Here is a 17,291-nt window from a genome sequence, read left to right as displayed (position 1 = left end):
CTGCTTTTCTCCTTCTGAGCATGCCCAGGGTAAGATCTCTCATTGGAGATCGAGGGTCACATGCTTGGATACTGCAGCAAAGCCCATTGGTTCTCCAGGAAGGTCCTGAAGGTGCTCAGGCTCTGTGGCAGCCTGTTGTGAATTAGACTTTTTGGCTCCCTCTGGTGGTTACTAGTGATATGACTCTGGGATTTTCTTCCCTCAGTTTGCACCCACCTGGGTCGTTAGTCCAGGGGTGTTGCTATATAAACCTCTTGGATCCTTAGTCCAGTGCCTGGCATCGTTGTAATCAGATCCTTTTTGTTTGCTCCTATCTGCTGGTCCTGGTTCGTGCAAAATTAAGCTAAGTCCTGCTTCTTTGTTTTTTCAGTTATTTGCTTGCTCTCATTTTTGTCCAGCTTGTACTAAATGTGATTCCTGACCTTGCTGGAAGCTCTAGGGGGCTGGTGTTCTCCCCCCGGGCCGTTAGACGGTTCGGGGGTTCTTGAATTTCCAGCGTGGATATTTTTGATAGGGTTTTTGCTGACCATATAAGTTATCTTACTATATTCTGCTATTAGCTAGTGGGCCTCTCTTTGCTAAATTCCTAGCTCATTCTTACGTTTGTCTTTTCCTCTTACCTCACCGTTATTATTTGTTGGGGGCTTGTATCCTACTTTTGGGGTCTTTTTCTCTGGAGGCAAGAAAGGTCTTTCTTTTCCCTTCTAGGGTTAGTTAGTTCTCCGGCTGGCGCGAGACGTCTAGAACCAACGTAGGCACGTTCCCCGGCTGCTGTTATTTGTGGTGCTAGGATTAGATATATGGTCAGCCCAGTTACCACTGCCCTATGAGCTGGTTTTTGTGTTTGCAGGCTTGGTAACTATTTCTGAGACCCTCTGCCATTGGGGTCATAACAGCAGCCTCTCATTGGTCCTTCTAGGAAGGTCTTGTTCTTGCTGCAGCTATAAAAGGCTCACATGGCCACACGGCCATGCGCTAGTATCAATCCAAATATGTGCTTTGCGCCAGTATGGTTATGTATGAATGTATTCAGGGACCCGGCTGAAATAAGCCCCTAGAATACCGGCACCTCCGGTGAGGAGATTGCATATGTGCCTAACCACTGACTGCTATCAGTTCGGCAGCAAGCTTGTGCTCCTGTGAGGCTAACAAGGAGCAGTGCTTTCCTCTCACGGCTACTCTGTGAAGTAACAGAGCTAGTCTATACCGCCAAACAGTGCCACCATTCACTAGCAGCAGGTTCCTCCTGCACGGTGGACCCCGGGCTGCGAACGCACCATTTATAATAAACATCTATATTTACTCAGTGTGTTTCGCTAGCCGTAACAATAGGCCTCTCAAAGTCTCTTCAAATGTTATGTGGTCCCTAAAAAAAGTGGTTTTGTAAATTTTGTTGGAAAAATTAGGAATCCCTTATAACTTCCTAACAAATAAAAAATTATGATTAAAAAATTGTGCTGATGTAAAATTGACATGGGAAATGTTATTTATTAACTATTTTGTGTGACATAACTTTGATTGCAAGTCATATCAACAAATTTTTACCACTATCATGAAGTACAGTAGGTCATGAGAAAATATTCTCAGAATCAGTGGGATCCATTGAAGTGTTCCAGAGTTATAACTAAATATAATGACACTGGTCAGAATTGTAAAATTTGACTGGGTCAGGAAGGTGAAAACAGACTCTGGGGTGAAGGAGTTAACTGCACCCTCAACTATACAAAGCAACAGAATGTAGTGCACACAGACAGGGGGTGAGATACAGGGCTAAAGACGTGTTCACATAGTCATACAAGAGAGATGGATGAAAAGAAAGGAACCCAAAAAGACCTCTGGTACATGTGAAAATCCTCAGACCCTGAATGTAACAAAATAAGAAAAGTGCTGAGAGGGGGAACACGCAAACAAACCACAGGAGAAGCATAAGCTTAGCAGGATAATCCCTCACTGAGGAGTTGGGATTCTAAACATCCATCTAAATTGGAATATAGCCAGCAAAGGCTACATATGTCAGGAGAGAATAAATAGCCCCTCCCAAGATGTCATAGGACAAGCCAGAATAAGGAAGTGAAAAAACCTACATAGAAGCAACACAGCAGCAAAGACAAGAGCATTACCAGCAGTAGGACAGAAACAGCATAGGGTGTCCAACAGAGAGGGAAATCGACCAACATCCAGAGGTCACCGGATCAAACCATGAAGTGGGTCATGACAACTTAAACGTGATCATCTTACTGTGAAGAGATTTATGGCTGATTCAAAGCACGGGTTCGTGCAGTCGGGTTCGTGCAGATAAAGGTATAAGGTTTCTGACAGACAAATTCATCAAATTCAAAGTACAGTAAGAGAGCAGCTGCAAAAATACTATAACAAAGCAGCAAAAAGGTGTTTGAAGCTGATGGTGCATCTGGAGTACCTTGAACCTCAATGTGTAAGATCCTCTACAGTCTGCTGTGCATAAACCTACTATTCAACCACCGCTAAACAGTGCTCACAAGCCAAAATGGTTGTAGTGGGCCCAGACATACTTAAAGACTAATTTTAAAACAGTCTTGTTTACTGATGAATGCCACGCAACTCGGCATGGTTCAGGTAGACGGAATAGTGAATGGTTGATGTATGGCCACCATATCCCAACAAGGCTGCAACGTCAGCAAGGAGGTTGTGGAGTCATGTCTTCAGCTGGAATATTGGGGAGAGAGTAGGCAGGCCCCTTTAGGGTCACTGAAGGTGTGACAATTACCTTAGTAAAGTACATAGAGATTGTGACTGACCACTTTATCCATGGTACAAAAATAAGAAATTCATTCATGAAAATGCACCTTCTCATGCTGCAAAGAATACCCTGAGTCATTGGCTGCTATGATAATTAAAGCCACCATCCTCCCCTCACCTCAACCATATTGAGAACCTTTGGAGTATCCTCAAGCAAAAGATATATAAGGGTGGGAGGGAGCTCACATTAAAACAGAAGCTCTGGGAGGCTATTCTGACATCCTGCAAAGAAGTTCAAGCAGAAACTATTCAAAAACTCATAAGTTCAATGGATGCAAGAATTGTGAAGATGATATCAAGGAAGGGGTCCTATGTTAATGGAGCGCCCCCACACCGCCGCAGGACCGAGGGGTACCCGGAGCCGGGCCTCTAGTTCTCAGTCTCGGGGTTGTCACGGTGGCTAGACCCGGTCCGTGGCCCTGTCCGTCAGTGGGGGACGTCCGGTGTAATAGGTGGTAGTAATGGTAGCGGTGGGGTGGTGTAGCGGTTGTGGGGTGTAAGTCGCAGCAAATAACGAGGACACCAGGTTCCAGTCTCTTTACCTCTTTACTGGAGATCTCTGAGTCCTCAGTCCGGAACACGGTTCACCAGGCTACGCAAGTCCGGCCGGTCCAATGGCACCTCCAGAGTTCTCCTCTCAGGTGGAAATCTGTGCCTTCCTTCTAGCGCTATGTGTTGTAGTCCTTCCCTGCTGTGCTTACGGAAAGTAACCCCACAACGGTTGTGTCTGTTTCTTAAGTTCCCTCACAACTCGATTTGATGTTCCTCTGTAATCCACCCCTTCCCTGTATTCAGGTTGGAATGGCACCCGTTTGTCAGGTAGGCCTGGAGTTCTTCCGGGACCCTAGAGTCGCCCCTCTCCCGCAATTGCCCCCCAAGACTTCATAGGTGATATGTGGTAGACAGCCCGCCTAAGACCGACTGTCCTGCCGCTGTTTGGAGTATGGCTTGAAGCTGTATTCTAATCCACTCCCTCGGCGTTCCGGCCACCGGTATTGCGCCTCAGCAGGGTGCTGCCTCTTTCAACAAAACCCCTGCTGGTATTCTCCTTCTGCTTGATCTCGTTTCTCACTCAGCACAATCTATCTCGCTTCTAGTCCTTTCTTGAGTCCCGCCGCTTCCAGGAGCCTGCGCGGACCCGTTACGTTCTTTCAATGCCAAGCCTCTGCCAGGATCCCACCCCTGGCAGAGACCCTACAGTCTCTCCCTTCACAACACCCCCTGCCACAGGGTGTTGCTCCGTTCAATCCCGTCAGCGTTCTCTCCTAACTTCCTGCCTGACCCCCAGTTTACCCACTATGGTGGGGAGTGGCCTAATGAATAGCACCCTTAGCTCCCCCCGGAGGCCCAGCTGTGAAACATATTGGTGTCTGTGATACCTGATTGGAGGAACTCCTTCGGTGCCATCGAACGTACCATGGCTCCCCTTAGCGGCGAAGCCACAGTACTGCAACGACCAGAACTCTGGGGCGCTGCACTCCCCCCTGGTTAAACACAGTACTCCGGGACTGGGAAGAAAAACAACAATACAGATTAGTAAACAGACATACAATTTTGTTGAGTGCAAAACAATAAGTATACTTGAACAGGCTTCCCTTTATGGGAGGTGAGGACACTTTTAACGTTACAAACATGGTCAACATTATAAATTACAGGCTATGCATAACTCCTGTTACCCAACCGGGTATTCTACTTAGTGCAAATTCTGGAACAATAAATTAACATTGCCTTTAAGAAACATACACTCTTAGTTTACCAAAGGCCTTCCTATAATCACATTACAGGGCAAGGTAACTTCACATTCTCCTACTTTGAACCTGCAGGACCGCCTGTCCCTATGGCACCAGACCTACTGCCTCTCCTTTCTTTTACAGGACCGCCCCGTTCAGCCAGGGCCTACTGCCTTTCTCTACTATACATGGTATAGACATAACATTCCTTTCGTTTAAAGAACTCTGAGCCAGCTCTACTCGGCTCCTTTAAGGACTCACTCTCTAACCCCTACGGGTTCACTCTCTGTCCTTAGTAACAAAGTAACTTTCAATGGGGACGCGGGGTTTACCTTCTATTCTCACCTTCATTATTACTTCGCTTACTTTCAACTATGCAGACCTCTACTCTACCCCTACGGGCTCTCTGCATCTTTTCTTTCTGCAAAACATTATTTAGATTTCACATTTCAACAAATTCAACACATATAACTTAGCATGTAAAACAGTTACATTTCTTTTCAAAGCATCATTATGGCATTACTGTTCTGCAACAGTATCTCTCTCAAGCTCAGTTTCTCACATCCCCTTTAAGAGGAGACCAAGTCTTTCTAAGGTAGCTCGTCTTCTCAGCCTACCAGCCCATGCAAAGGTTCCGGCATGGTATCTTCGCAAAGTGTCTTTAACTAGAACCGGTAGGAAAGGTATCTTCACAAAGTGTCTTTGGCTCAAACAAATAGGGCAAATATCTTCGCAAAGTGTCTTTGGCTAAAACCAGTAGGGTGCACCTTTAAGAAGGTGCAAACTATTTACAAAGGAAGTTCGAATCATGCACAGTCCATGATTTCTGCAGTTTGTGTAACTTTTGTGCAACAACTTCAGAAAAGGAAAACAAACAAAGAGGATCCCGGGTTAACAGAGGGATCCATTAACCCTGGGCGGGTTTAGCAGCAACTCAAAAGAACAAATAGTAACTATTTACATTTTCATGGTATCGAGGTTTATTCTTCTTCAGGCGGCTCGGGCTCCTGCCCCCCAGCCACCGTGGTGCCAGCGTCCGCGGTTCGAACATGCAGATGAACCCGACTGGCCAATTCCGGGGCTGCTACTAGGCGTACCGTTGCGATGGTGACAAGTTCGGGTGCTCCTGGGACCAGGTCCGAGGCGGTAAGAGTCGCGGCTCCAGACATACACCGCCGAACATTCCGTGCATACCACCCGAGCGGGTTCTGGTGGCGGCTGTAGGTCACCGAATCCCCCTTTTGCAATGGTTCTCCACTTCGGCCACAGCAGGGAGCCCTCACGTTACAGTGCGCAACAAAAACGTCAGTATCCAATCCTGGCTCGTGTATGAGGCCCCACCCTCTTCTTGCATGGTAGGCCAACACAGTGCCCCGCCTTGTCGCGTCTCTGTCATCCCATGCCGGGGGGGGTTGTTGTACTTTCGATGAGCCCATCGACTCAGCTCCTTTCCGTCCTTTCCACTGCATAATCAAGCACTGTCTATATTGTTCCCATGTAAGCACCGCAAGAGTGGACCCGTTCTCCCGGGATCCATCTGCTCTAAACCAGGGGGTGTCCCACCGAAGAACTACTCCATCTAAGCTCACATCCACAGGCTCCCCCACTCCAGTCGACAGCGGTGGCACCATCCTCCCCAGGTCATCGGGGGATAGCACCATTAGCCCTGCCGTGATAAGTCGCTCCCTACTGCGATAGAGGTGGGTCATGGAAGCGGGCTCGCGGAGGGGAGCAGGGACGTCGGCCATACCTGCGCCTAATGTGGTTCCATCGGTGTCGCTCTGGTCCGTTAACGAGGACGCTGGAGTCTGCTGCAGCCCGGACCGGGGCTCCTCCAATGGGATGCTCGGATTCGGCTCCGCTGGCTGTGGTTCCTCCTCCTCTAACTTCGAGGTCGGGATTGGTGGACGTAACTCCGCTGTCGGATCCGCAGGCCTCCGGTCCATCTCCGGTGAAGAAAGGCAGGCCTGAACCGCTTCTTCCTCGCTCAGGCACTCGCCGTTCATCATTGCTGCCTGATAGTCGGTGGCAGTGCATGCACCTAGCTCCGCCATTTCTCCGAGGTCGGGCTTCTCCGTCACCCGCTTCCCGCCGTTGCATATCAAGGGGTGTTTCTCTTCTGCTTTGAGGCAGGTCATTCCTCTGCAGCCAGAAGTGCAGGGGGCGGTAGCCATTTCTCGCGCCACACTGGGAGTCTCCGCCCATAACACGCCCTCCTTCCCCTTGGGTGTAGCAATGGCGGCGCCTTTTGGCGGGAACTTTTGGCGGCTAATGGCGCAGCACAGTCTTACAATAAAGTACAGTCCAAGCACAGTAAATCACAGTCTCTAGGCACACATGACCTGATTCTTCAGGCTTAAGTAGATCCTGTTCGTGACGCCAAGTTTGGAGCGCCCCCACACCGCCGCAGGACCGAGGGGTACCCGGAGCCGGGCCTCTAGTTCTCAGTCTCGGGGTTGTCACGGTGGCTAGACCCGGTCTGTGGCCCTGTCCGTCAGTGGGGGACGTCCGGTGTAATAGGTGGTAGTAATGGTAGCGGTGGGGTGGTGTAGCGGTTGTGGGGTGTAAGTCGCAGCAAATAACGAGGACACCAGGTTGCAGTCTCTTTACCTCTTTACTGGAGATCTCTGAGTCCTCAGTCCGGAACACGGTTCACCAGGCTACGCAAGTCCGGCCGGTCCAATGGCACCTCCAGAGTTCTCCTCTCAGGTGGAAATCTGTGCCTTCCTTCTAGCGCTATGTGTTGTAGTCCTTCCCTGCTGTGCTTACGGAAAGTAACCCCACAACGGTTGTGTCTGTTTCTTAAGTTCCCTCACAACTCGATTTGATGTTCCTCTGTAATCCACCCCTTCCCTGTATTCAGGTTGGAATGGCACCCGTTTGTCAGGTAGGCCTGGAGTTCTTCCGGGACCCTAGAGTCGCCCCTCTCCCGCAATTGCCCCCCAAGACTTCATAGGTGATATGTGGTAGACAGCCCGCCTAAGACCGACTGTCCTGCCGCTGTTTGGAGTATGGCTTGAAGCTGTATTCTAATCCACTCCCTCGGCGTTCCGGCCACCGGTATTGCGCCTCAGCAGGGTGCTGCCTCTTTCAACAAAACTCCTGCTGGTATTCTCCTTCTGCTTGATCTCGTTTCTCACTCAGCACAATCTATCTCGCTTCTAGTCCTTTCTTGAGTCCCGCCGCTTCCAGGAGCCTGCGCGGACCCGTTACGTTCTTTCAATGCCAAGCCTCTGCCAGGATCCCACCCCTGGCAGAGACCCTACAGTCTCTCCCTTCACAACACCCCCTGCCACAGGGTGTTGCTCCGTTCAATCCCGTCAGCGTTCTCTCCTAACTTCCTGCCTGACCCCCAGTTTACCCACTATGGTGGGGAGTGGCCTAATGAATAGCACCCTTAGCTCCCCCCGGAGGCCCAGCTGTGAAACATATTGGTGTCTGTGATACCTGATTGGAGGAACTCCTTCGGTGCCATCGAACGTACCATGGCTCCCCTTAGCGGCGAAGCCACAGTACTGCAACGACCAGAACTCTGGGGCGCTGCATTAACATGTAACTTGGCTTGTTATGTTGGTTTTGATTGAAAAAGCTTTTTATATCAGTGAATGTGACCTCTTCATGCTGTAAATTCAACAAATTACCATTTTAAGTTCTTTACAACCTGCAACATGTTTGAAAACGCTATTGTGCATCAGGCTATGTTCACACATTGCGTTTTTCAAGCTTTTTTTTTAATGCTAATTTTCTGAAATCTCACGCATACACCTTGCTTTTTTTTTCCTGACTTTTTTGTCAAAGAGCAGCCTTTTTGCAAAATGCAGCATGTCATGTCTTTCAGTTTTTGCAGCGTTTTTTCACCGAGTAGTGTAAAAAAACTGCAAAAAATGCAGGTATCAAGTTTTGTTGCTTTTTTTGGTGCAAAACCTGATGAATTTGAACTTCCTTAGCATGCACAAGTGTACCCTACAAAAATGCTGTAAAAAAATGCAGCAAAAACATGGCAAACACTCTGAAAAATCTGCTTTTGTACGTTGCTTCCTTATTGATAAGAGAGCAGGTTTTCCTGCGTAAAAAAAGTATCAAAAACGCAAGAGGTGAACTTAGCCTGATAATTTGGAACATTGCATTTTGAGATTTTTTTAGCTTTGAAAAAAAATACTGTATTTGCGAGGCTTTGTCCAATAAAATGTGATTTATACTTTAACAGTTGAGGATTTTAACATTATACTGAATCATTTGCATAGACCATTTAGGAAAATCAGAGTAAAATAGTTTTTGCATAATAATTTGGAACATGATGTAGTAGTGACTCTCTCATAGAGAACACAGGAGCACTTGGCTGAGAGAGGAGAATCAGGTGAGATCGCTGCCGGCCGAACCATCATTCCGCCAACAGCTGTCTAAAGTATATTGGAGTCTTTAGGTCTGTACAGGTTGTCAGTACCTAGGTAGAAACAATATTTCCTTTCACCGACAGCAAGTAAAATCATAAAATATTTGGAATCGAAAGGGAAATAATCACTGAGGATTTTTTTCATTTTTTTTTCAGGCTCTGGTCATGGTGGTCATTCTAGGATGGATCTTTGTGCCAATCTACGTGAAAGCAGGGGTAAGTCTTGTTAATGAACATTTTTCCAAAATGTAGCGGGTTGCTCTCTTGTTGTTAGAGTGCATCATTCCTCTGCCTCCCAGCTTCCTGATGATTTACTGTTCAGACCAGCAGCATTGACACGTTACTGTTCTGAATTGTGCACCCCCTGATCCTGCATGTAGAAGCAGCCTCGGCAGCACCAGAGGAGTGCAAGGGCACTGAAGCTGGCCGGACCCAGTGATCAGACCAGCATTCTAACAGCACTTTCAAGCTCTGTTGTGAACAGCTTGCAAACAAGCACTCCTTGCCTAGGAAATCAGTTATCTCTGGTAGACTGCAGAGGTGGCTGGTAACCTAGGCAACAAGCTGTACACAATAGAACTAAAATGTTCTCCATTCTAGTGACTGGAGAAAGAGTTTTAATAAGAAATAAAGTTTCATGCTTTTGCAAGTACTTTGCAATTTCACCCATATATAATAAGAAAACCACTTTAAAAATTACAAGTGAAATATTTATTTCACTTGTTTTTCACATGTATTTGTATTTCCACTGGAAATTTCACATTTATTTCACTTCAGCCACTTTTACTCATTGCTAATCAAAATGAAACAGGATGAAAACACCGTCTTTGTTAGTGAATTGCAGTAAAATGTCTATAAATGTTCTCCTATAAATGATGTTGCAGTAATGGATAACAGTTAGTTTATGTCTGCTTTATATGGCTTTTCCCAATAATTTGGCTGAGTCTTTTATTCAGTAGCGCCAGTTCATCAAGCAGTTTTCTACAATATCACAAAACTGTTTGAAAAGTGCCTGGAGCTCCAGTGAGATGAGACAAGACCAAGCATGGCCGACAAATTCATGATCATTTATTCTGCGTAAATTAAGACAATTGTATGCCACCACCTGTCTGGAGTTTATTTGTAGAGTGGGGCATGGCAATTGAAAGACGCACCACATTCAATCAAGACTGGCGTAAAAAAGGCCGGTCTTAGTATATCAAGGTCAATGACTTTTTCATGTACTTGATGGGCAAGCCTTCACACATTCGATCCCAGTGCAGCTTCATCCACTTATGGAAGGATGTCTAGCATCGGCATGGAAGGATGTCTAGCATCGGCATGAAAGCATCAAAAGTCCCAACATTTTTTGCACAACTTCAAGTTGCAGAAAAAGTTTGAAAAATTTCAAGGAGTTTTACACCAAAAAAATCCTTGTTAAATCAGGCCTTGGACTCACTAACTCTCTATCTCTTCAGTTGGACTCATAAAAGGCTTGTTTTAATATCAAGATTCTACAGCTATTCAAACAGCGTCATCAGGTTTAAATAATCTATTTTTAAAATGAATGCAGTTTTTAGTGTTAAATTTGGTGACCGATCCACTTTAAGTATTTTTGTCGGGTCCATAGAATGACACCGAGAAATCAAAATAAATGGTTGAGTCAATTTTATGATTACCTGATCAAAAATATAAAACAGTAAAGCAAGAAAAGACCATGACAAATCTTTATTAATACAATCACACGTATATTGACAAACAATTTTAAAAAAACATATATATGATGGTAACGGGACGGTGCGGAAGCTCGAGGATTTTATGGCTGTGTTGAATTCTAACTGTTATAATATCAAATTGACGTACAGATATGATTTGGCTAAAATTGATTTTTTGGACATCAGTCTGGAGGTCGATTCATCGTCGGCGATCCAGACCGATGTCTTTCGAAAGACAACTGCAGTTAATGCTTTGATCCATGCAAAATCTGCACACAGCCAAGCCACCATAAGGGCCGTCCCGATCGGACAGTTCTTGAGGATGAGGCGGATCTGCTCCACGGAGGAAAGATTCGAAGCCCAAGCAGCAAACTTGAGGTTATGTTTTGGTCAACGGGCTACAGTAAAAGAAACATCAAACAAGGCTATAATAGAGCAAAATCGACTCCCCGGGACCTACTGCTTTATCAAGATAATAGGAGGAAGAAGGGAGATGAAAAGGTTCATTTTATTTCAGTGTTCAACCACGAATGGGACAATATGAGGGCCATTCTGACTGGCCAATTTTAAGCACTGAACCCTCCCTGGGACCATATCTTGGGGATCATCCTCTTATGACCTCACGCAGGGTGAGAAACCTGAAGGACATGCTAATTAAGAGCCATTATGCAGCACCAACAAAGAGCTTATTTGGGTCAGTTAAACCCGCAAGGGGATTTTATACCTGCGGCCATTGTGTGGCTTGCGCCAATGTCCTTCGCAGCTCCATTCTGCTCCGCAGATGGTAATAAGGAATTTCAGATCGAAGAATACATCAATTGCGGCAGCGTCAATGTAATATACTATGCCACGTGCAGTTGTTCATTGATCTATGTAGGGCATACATCAAGAGAGCTGAGAATAAGAGTGAGGGAGCATGTGCGGGACATTGGCGCAGCCCGGTCGGTACAGGATCCTGCGGAATTAAAAACAATCCCACGACATTTTAGGTCTTTTCATAACTGTGACCCAAGAGGACTTCTGATCAGGGGAATTGACGTGGTCCACACAGGTATTAGGGGGGGAATTTAAAAAAATTATTGGCGCAGAGGGAATTAAAATGGATTGTTACTCTAGGAACAGTTAAACCATTTGGGCTTAATGAGGCCCTTAATTTCGCACCCTTTCTGTAAAGAAATGTAATTAGAGGTGGCTTTGTTTGTTTTTCTGCTCATACTCTATTCCACTTGTATGTTTTTAACTGGTTTTTGTGTGTGTTTTTATCTGTTTTTAATTATTATTATTATTATTATTTTTTCTTCTTTGAATAGTTTTTTAATGTTAATCTATCCCCTGCGGTATGATGAACTACATCTTATCTTTACATCAGTTATCCCCATCATTGTTTGAATACTATTATACTACTATTATACTACTATTGTTTGAATAATATTATTATTATTAACATTATTATAATACTCCTTGAAGAATCCACTGGGTTTGGGACCACAAAAGATAGGAGACTCGAAGAATGAATTACCGTTATCATGATGCCATTAAACGCTACAATTTGGAATAACCCTTTTATGAGATATGTTATATTGTAATTGCGTCTAAAGTTTATTTGGTATCTGTTGCTGTGGCTGCGGTGCGCGTGCTCCCACTTGCCGCCGCCTGCTGCCCTGCATGGTCTGGCAATGGTCGCCACTGGCGTCTGACTGGGAGCTATGGTTACCTCCTGCTCGGACGCTGGGCGGTGATCCGCTGGGCGGCGCGGGTTTGGTGGGGTCGGCCGCGGGCGCATGCACCATATACACACAGCCCAGCAGCAAAAAAAAAGCCGGTCACATGAGACACATGTGACCAGTTACCAGGGATACTTAAGGTCCTGCAGGAGAGTGGAAACACACCTCCCCTTGAGAAAGCCATGCTGTAAAGCGGCGAAACGTACGTCGGGGTGCGTCCAGTTGCGCATTACGGCATCGGTAAGGTTAACCCTTATTCGTTCTGTCTAATACCTATGTTATAACTTTGTACCTACATGGTGGCATGTGAGACGGAGCTATTATGAACTGTGGACATTATCATGCATTAACCATTGGGACAGAACTTGTGTTGTCCTCCCCCTAGAGGTCTTGTGGGGATATGTTTGGACACACTATTGGATAGGGTTATTTACCGCATATATTTTTGGTCCTTTTCGTTGGAAGTTCATTTTTATATGGTGCTGTATGTTGCTCATTGGTGTCCTTTACCATCATATATATATATTTTTTTAAATTGTTTGTCAATATACGTGTGATTGTATTAATAAAGATTTGTCATAAGTTTTTCTACCATAAAACTCCTATGTTTCTCCTTTGTTAGTATATTGTAATGGAGTGGTATACAGGTAGCTAGGTGATGGCGCTTGGCTTACTGATTAATATGAGTCTGGGCATTTTTGTATTGATCTATTCACATTGTGTGTTTGCTTCTGGTTAGCATTTTAATCAGTAAATTCTCCTGCCATTTATTTTGGAAGAATCCCAATATATTCGTTGTATGATATATGACACCTGCCGACTAAAATTAGGTTTAAAAGATATAATAGGCAGTATTACATTTTTTTGCTGTGCCATGCTGAAATTCTTGATCCAAAAACATAGTATACTGATATTGTCGACCACAATGGATGTTGAAGTTCATTTATTCAGCCCATAGGGTTTATGGGCCCATCTGGCAATCATGCTGTGAACATTTCTTCATGTGACAACTCCATTCCTACAAACTTGTAACAGTGATTCATTATTGTATTAAATAATTATTTTTTCCTAGGTAGTCACAATGCCAGAGTACCTGCGGAAACGTTTTGGAGGGGATCGGATTCGAATTTACCTGTCCGTTCTTTCTCTACTTCTTTACGTGTTTACCAAGATCTCAGTGAGTTCATTTTACGTTTACTCCCATTAGGCATTTGCAAGTCAGTGTTTTAAAATTGCTGACCCTCCCAGTTTTCATTATAATTACACTGATATTACCAGAAAATTTCTGGCCCAATATATTCACATAGATACTTCTAATATCTATCGAATTATATTTCTGATAATTCACAAGATCTTCCAGTGTAAGCCTTGTAGTCTACATCTACAATCAGAAGAGTTTAATTTTGTTGAATGTGATGAGTTCAGTAGGATAATGGCTACAAAGTAGAGAAGTGTGCATTCACAGTTTTCAGACCATAGACCACATTTTTCTGTGAGGTTTTGAATTGCAATGTAATTATATACCTTCATTGACTTTTAAACTTCTTGTGAATAAAACAGGGTAAAATCACCATGTAAGGCCCCAATATAAATTAGAATATCTCTTTTGGTCTCCTGGATGACTAGAGATGTCTGGCATCCTCATTCCCCTTCGCAAATACATGATCACTCATTCAAGCCCTGTGTTTATATGTGGGGGAGTCAGGAGAAATAGCTGTAAGCAAACTTTTTAAAGGTGCATGTAGACCAGGGGTGCACAACATTTTTGGCACAAGGACCATACTGAATCAATCCCTAGAGCCGAACATTTTTTTAAGAGTTACTTAAATTAATACATCACCGGAACCACTGTCAGTACATTCATACATAACCAGAATCAAGTTTTAAGTATTTCAAAAGGATTTGGAGAGTTTCTGTTCCAAAAAATCAGTGTAAACACACACTTTCTTACACTGAGTTTTTGGAGCATAAATTGAGTAGAAACTCATCAAATCCTCATAATCTCAAAACTAAGTTTTGAGGATTTTTCAGTTTTAAGAATATTATGGATTTTTACATGTGTACAAGATCAGTACCACTATCAGTAGATGAATGTTGCTCTAGAACCTCTGTTAGTAGATGAATGTAGCTTCAGAATCACCATCAGTACATGAATGCAGCAGCACCAGGACCACTGTCAGTAAATTAATGCAGCACCAGAACTACAGTCAGTACATAAATGCAGCACCAAGCTTAGCACAATCATCAATTGCAATGTCAAGTCAGCTTCATATACATTTGTGTCACATGAATCTATAATTCCCAATATGTATTTTACAATAACAAGGAGATTCTGGAAGTTGTTTTTACCAGCCCTTATCAACCTATGGACTATGCAGGAACCACTAGATTGATGAGATGCAGGCAGTATCACAAATAAACATTTACATCCAGATACTTTATAGATTACATTTTCTCTGATTGGAGTTGTTCCCATCTCTTTTGTCTTCATGTAGTACAGATGCCATGATGAGATTTCATGCCCAGAGCTAATCTCTCCAGATTTCCCTCTTCTCCATCTTCTGCAGCAAATCCCGACATGGTGCCCTTAAAAATAAAAATTATCATTATACTGCCTCATAAAAAAATATACGGTGTTTCGGGCTATTGTCCCTCACCAGTGCAAAGTATAAGAACTGTTTTAGTTAGGCGAGAGACTCTGGACTAAGGTCTAAGGGGTAATATTTCTCCTTGTGGAGAGTAACATACCAGCTCTGGAATGTCAATGTAAATTGGCTTATCCGCCATGCAATGCTCCTCTAGGAAATTTAATATGCAAATTGCCTCTTCAGAAAGAAAGAGGACTTGAACTCTATAGCGCCATAACTCTATAGGCTTTGTAACTAATTCTACAGGGTGGGCCATGAATATGGATACACCTAAATAAAATGGGAATGGTTGGTGATATCAACTTCTTGTTTGTGGCACATTAGTATATGGGAGGGGGAAAACGTTTCAAGATGGGTGGTGACCATGGCGGCCATTTTGAAGTCTGTCATTTTGGATCCAACTTTATTTTTTTCAATGGGAAGAGGATCATGTGACACATCAAACTTATTGAGAATTTCACAAGAAAAACAATGGTGTGCTTGGCTTTAATGTATCTTTATTCTTTCATGAGTTATTTACATGTTTTTGACCAATTATAAAATGTGTTCAAAGTGCTGCCAATTGTGTTGGATTGTCAATGCAACCCTCTTCTTCCACACTTGACACACTGATAGCAACACCGCAGATGAAATGCTAGGACAGGCTTCCAGTATCCGTTGTTTCAGATGCTGCACATCTCATATCTTCACAGCATAGACAATTGCCTTCAGATGACCCCAAAGATAAAAGTCTAAGGGGATCATAATAGGAGGCCTTGGTGGCCATTCAACTGGCCCACGATGACCAATCCACTTTCCAGCAAACTGTTCATCTAGGAATGCTCAGATCTGACACCCAAGATGGTGCACCACCACATTATGGGTATCAAGGTCCGAGCATTCCTACATGAAGCATTTTTTCTGCAGTGTAGCTATCAGTGTGTCAAGAATGGGAGAAGAGGGTTGCATTGACAAACCAACACAATGGGCAGTACTTTGAACACATTTTATAAGTGGTCATAAACTTGTAAATAACTCATGAAAGAATACAGTCACGTTGAAACCAAGCACACCATTGTTTTTCATGTGAAATTCTCAATAAGTTTGAAGTGTCACATGACCCTCTTTCCATTGAAAAAAATAAAGTTGGATCCAAAATGGCCGACTTCAAAATTGCTGCCATGGTCACCACCCATCTTGAAAAGTTTTCCATGTCCCGTATACTCATGTGCCACAAGCAGGAAGTTGATTTCACCAATTATTCCCATTTTATTTAGGCGTATCCATTTAAATGGCCCACCCTGTAGAATTAAGCATTACATCCCTAAAAATGCAATAATATATCAAAAGAAGTGCTGTATCTAATATCACCATATAACACCATTCTAAACTGAGCTTGATGGTATAATATTACAAAACTATCTGGATAAGATGTCTGCATGGGCAAACATATGGCTGATGTGATTTAATGGTGATAAAAAAGAGTAATGCACCTAGACTGGAGAAATCATACTGCTGCATTATATACATTAAATTGAAATAAACTAGGGACTACGGAACAGGAGACGGACTTGGGTATTCTGGTTACAAGTAAGCTGAGCAACAGTACTCAATGTCAGGAAGCAGCTGCAAAAGCAAACAAGATTTTAGGATGATAAAAAGAGAGATAAATCCCAGGATCCCAATGTATTATTTCCCCTCTAAAAATGAAGGGATTCAGTTTTGGCACCACATTTTTAAAAGGATATTAGGTATTAGAGTCAGTTCACAGGTGTTCAACTAGATCATTACAAGGGATGGAAGGCCTCTCCTATGATGAGAGTTTAGAAAAGTTGGCTTGTTTAGCTTAGAAAAAAGTCGCCTCAAAGGAGATTTCATTTATATGTATACATCATTTGTGGTCAATACAAAGAGCTAATACATGACTTCTTCCTTCCAAAAGACCTTATAAAAGAAGAGGGGACATTTATTAAGTATAGTAGAACGGCAATTCTGCTAGCTAAATAGGAAACGGTTCTTTACAGTTAGAGCAGTCAGACTGTGGAATGCCGGACCACAAGAGGTAGTAATGGCAGACACTAGAACAGCTTTTAAAAAAGGGCTGAATGTTTTTCTCACAACATATAGAATTGTTGGATATAAACAATCTAGCGAAAGATAATGTATATCTGGTGGAGATAGGTTTAGCTTGATAAACCTATCTATTTTTTTCAGCCTACATAACTATGTAACAGTATAACCATTTATGTGCATTTCAAGCCATTCAGGCTGAAAATATATAACAATAGAAGACTGGAGCTACAAGGAGTAGAACTTCTTTCTTTCTCATACAGTACATTACCTCC

At 43.7% G+C, this 17,291-nt stretch overlaps 1 protein-coding gene across 1 annotated transcript in view; it reads left to right on the top strand.

The window, feature by feature from the left end:
- Positions 1-17,291, top strand: part of SLC5A1 (solute carrier family 5 member 1) — a 169,015-nt gene that overhangs the window by 98,780 nt on the left and 52,944 nt on the right. Inside the window, exons 4-5 of the mRNA XM_077293857.1 lie at positions 9,058-9,117; positions 13,392-13,496. Of these exons, the coding sequence (XP_077149972.1) occupies positions 9,058-9,117; positions 13,392-13,496 (165 nt within the window). The remainder of the gene's footprint in view (positions 1-9,057; positions 9,118-13,391; positions 13,497-17,291) is intronic.

This window comes from Ranitomeya variabilis, chromosome 1 (assembly GCF_051348905.1).
Source record: "Ranitomeya variabilis isolate aRanVar5 chromosome 1, aRanVar5.hap1, whole genome shotgun sequence".
Classification (NCBI taxonomy): Eukaryota; Metazoa; Chordata; class Amphibia; order Anura; family Dendrobatidae; genus Ranitomeya; species Ranitomeya variabilis.
The sequence above is the reverse complement of the archived record's forward strand: the minus strand, read 5'-3'. Positions and strand labels throughout refer to the sequence as shown.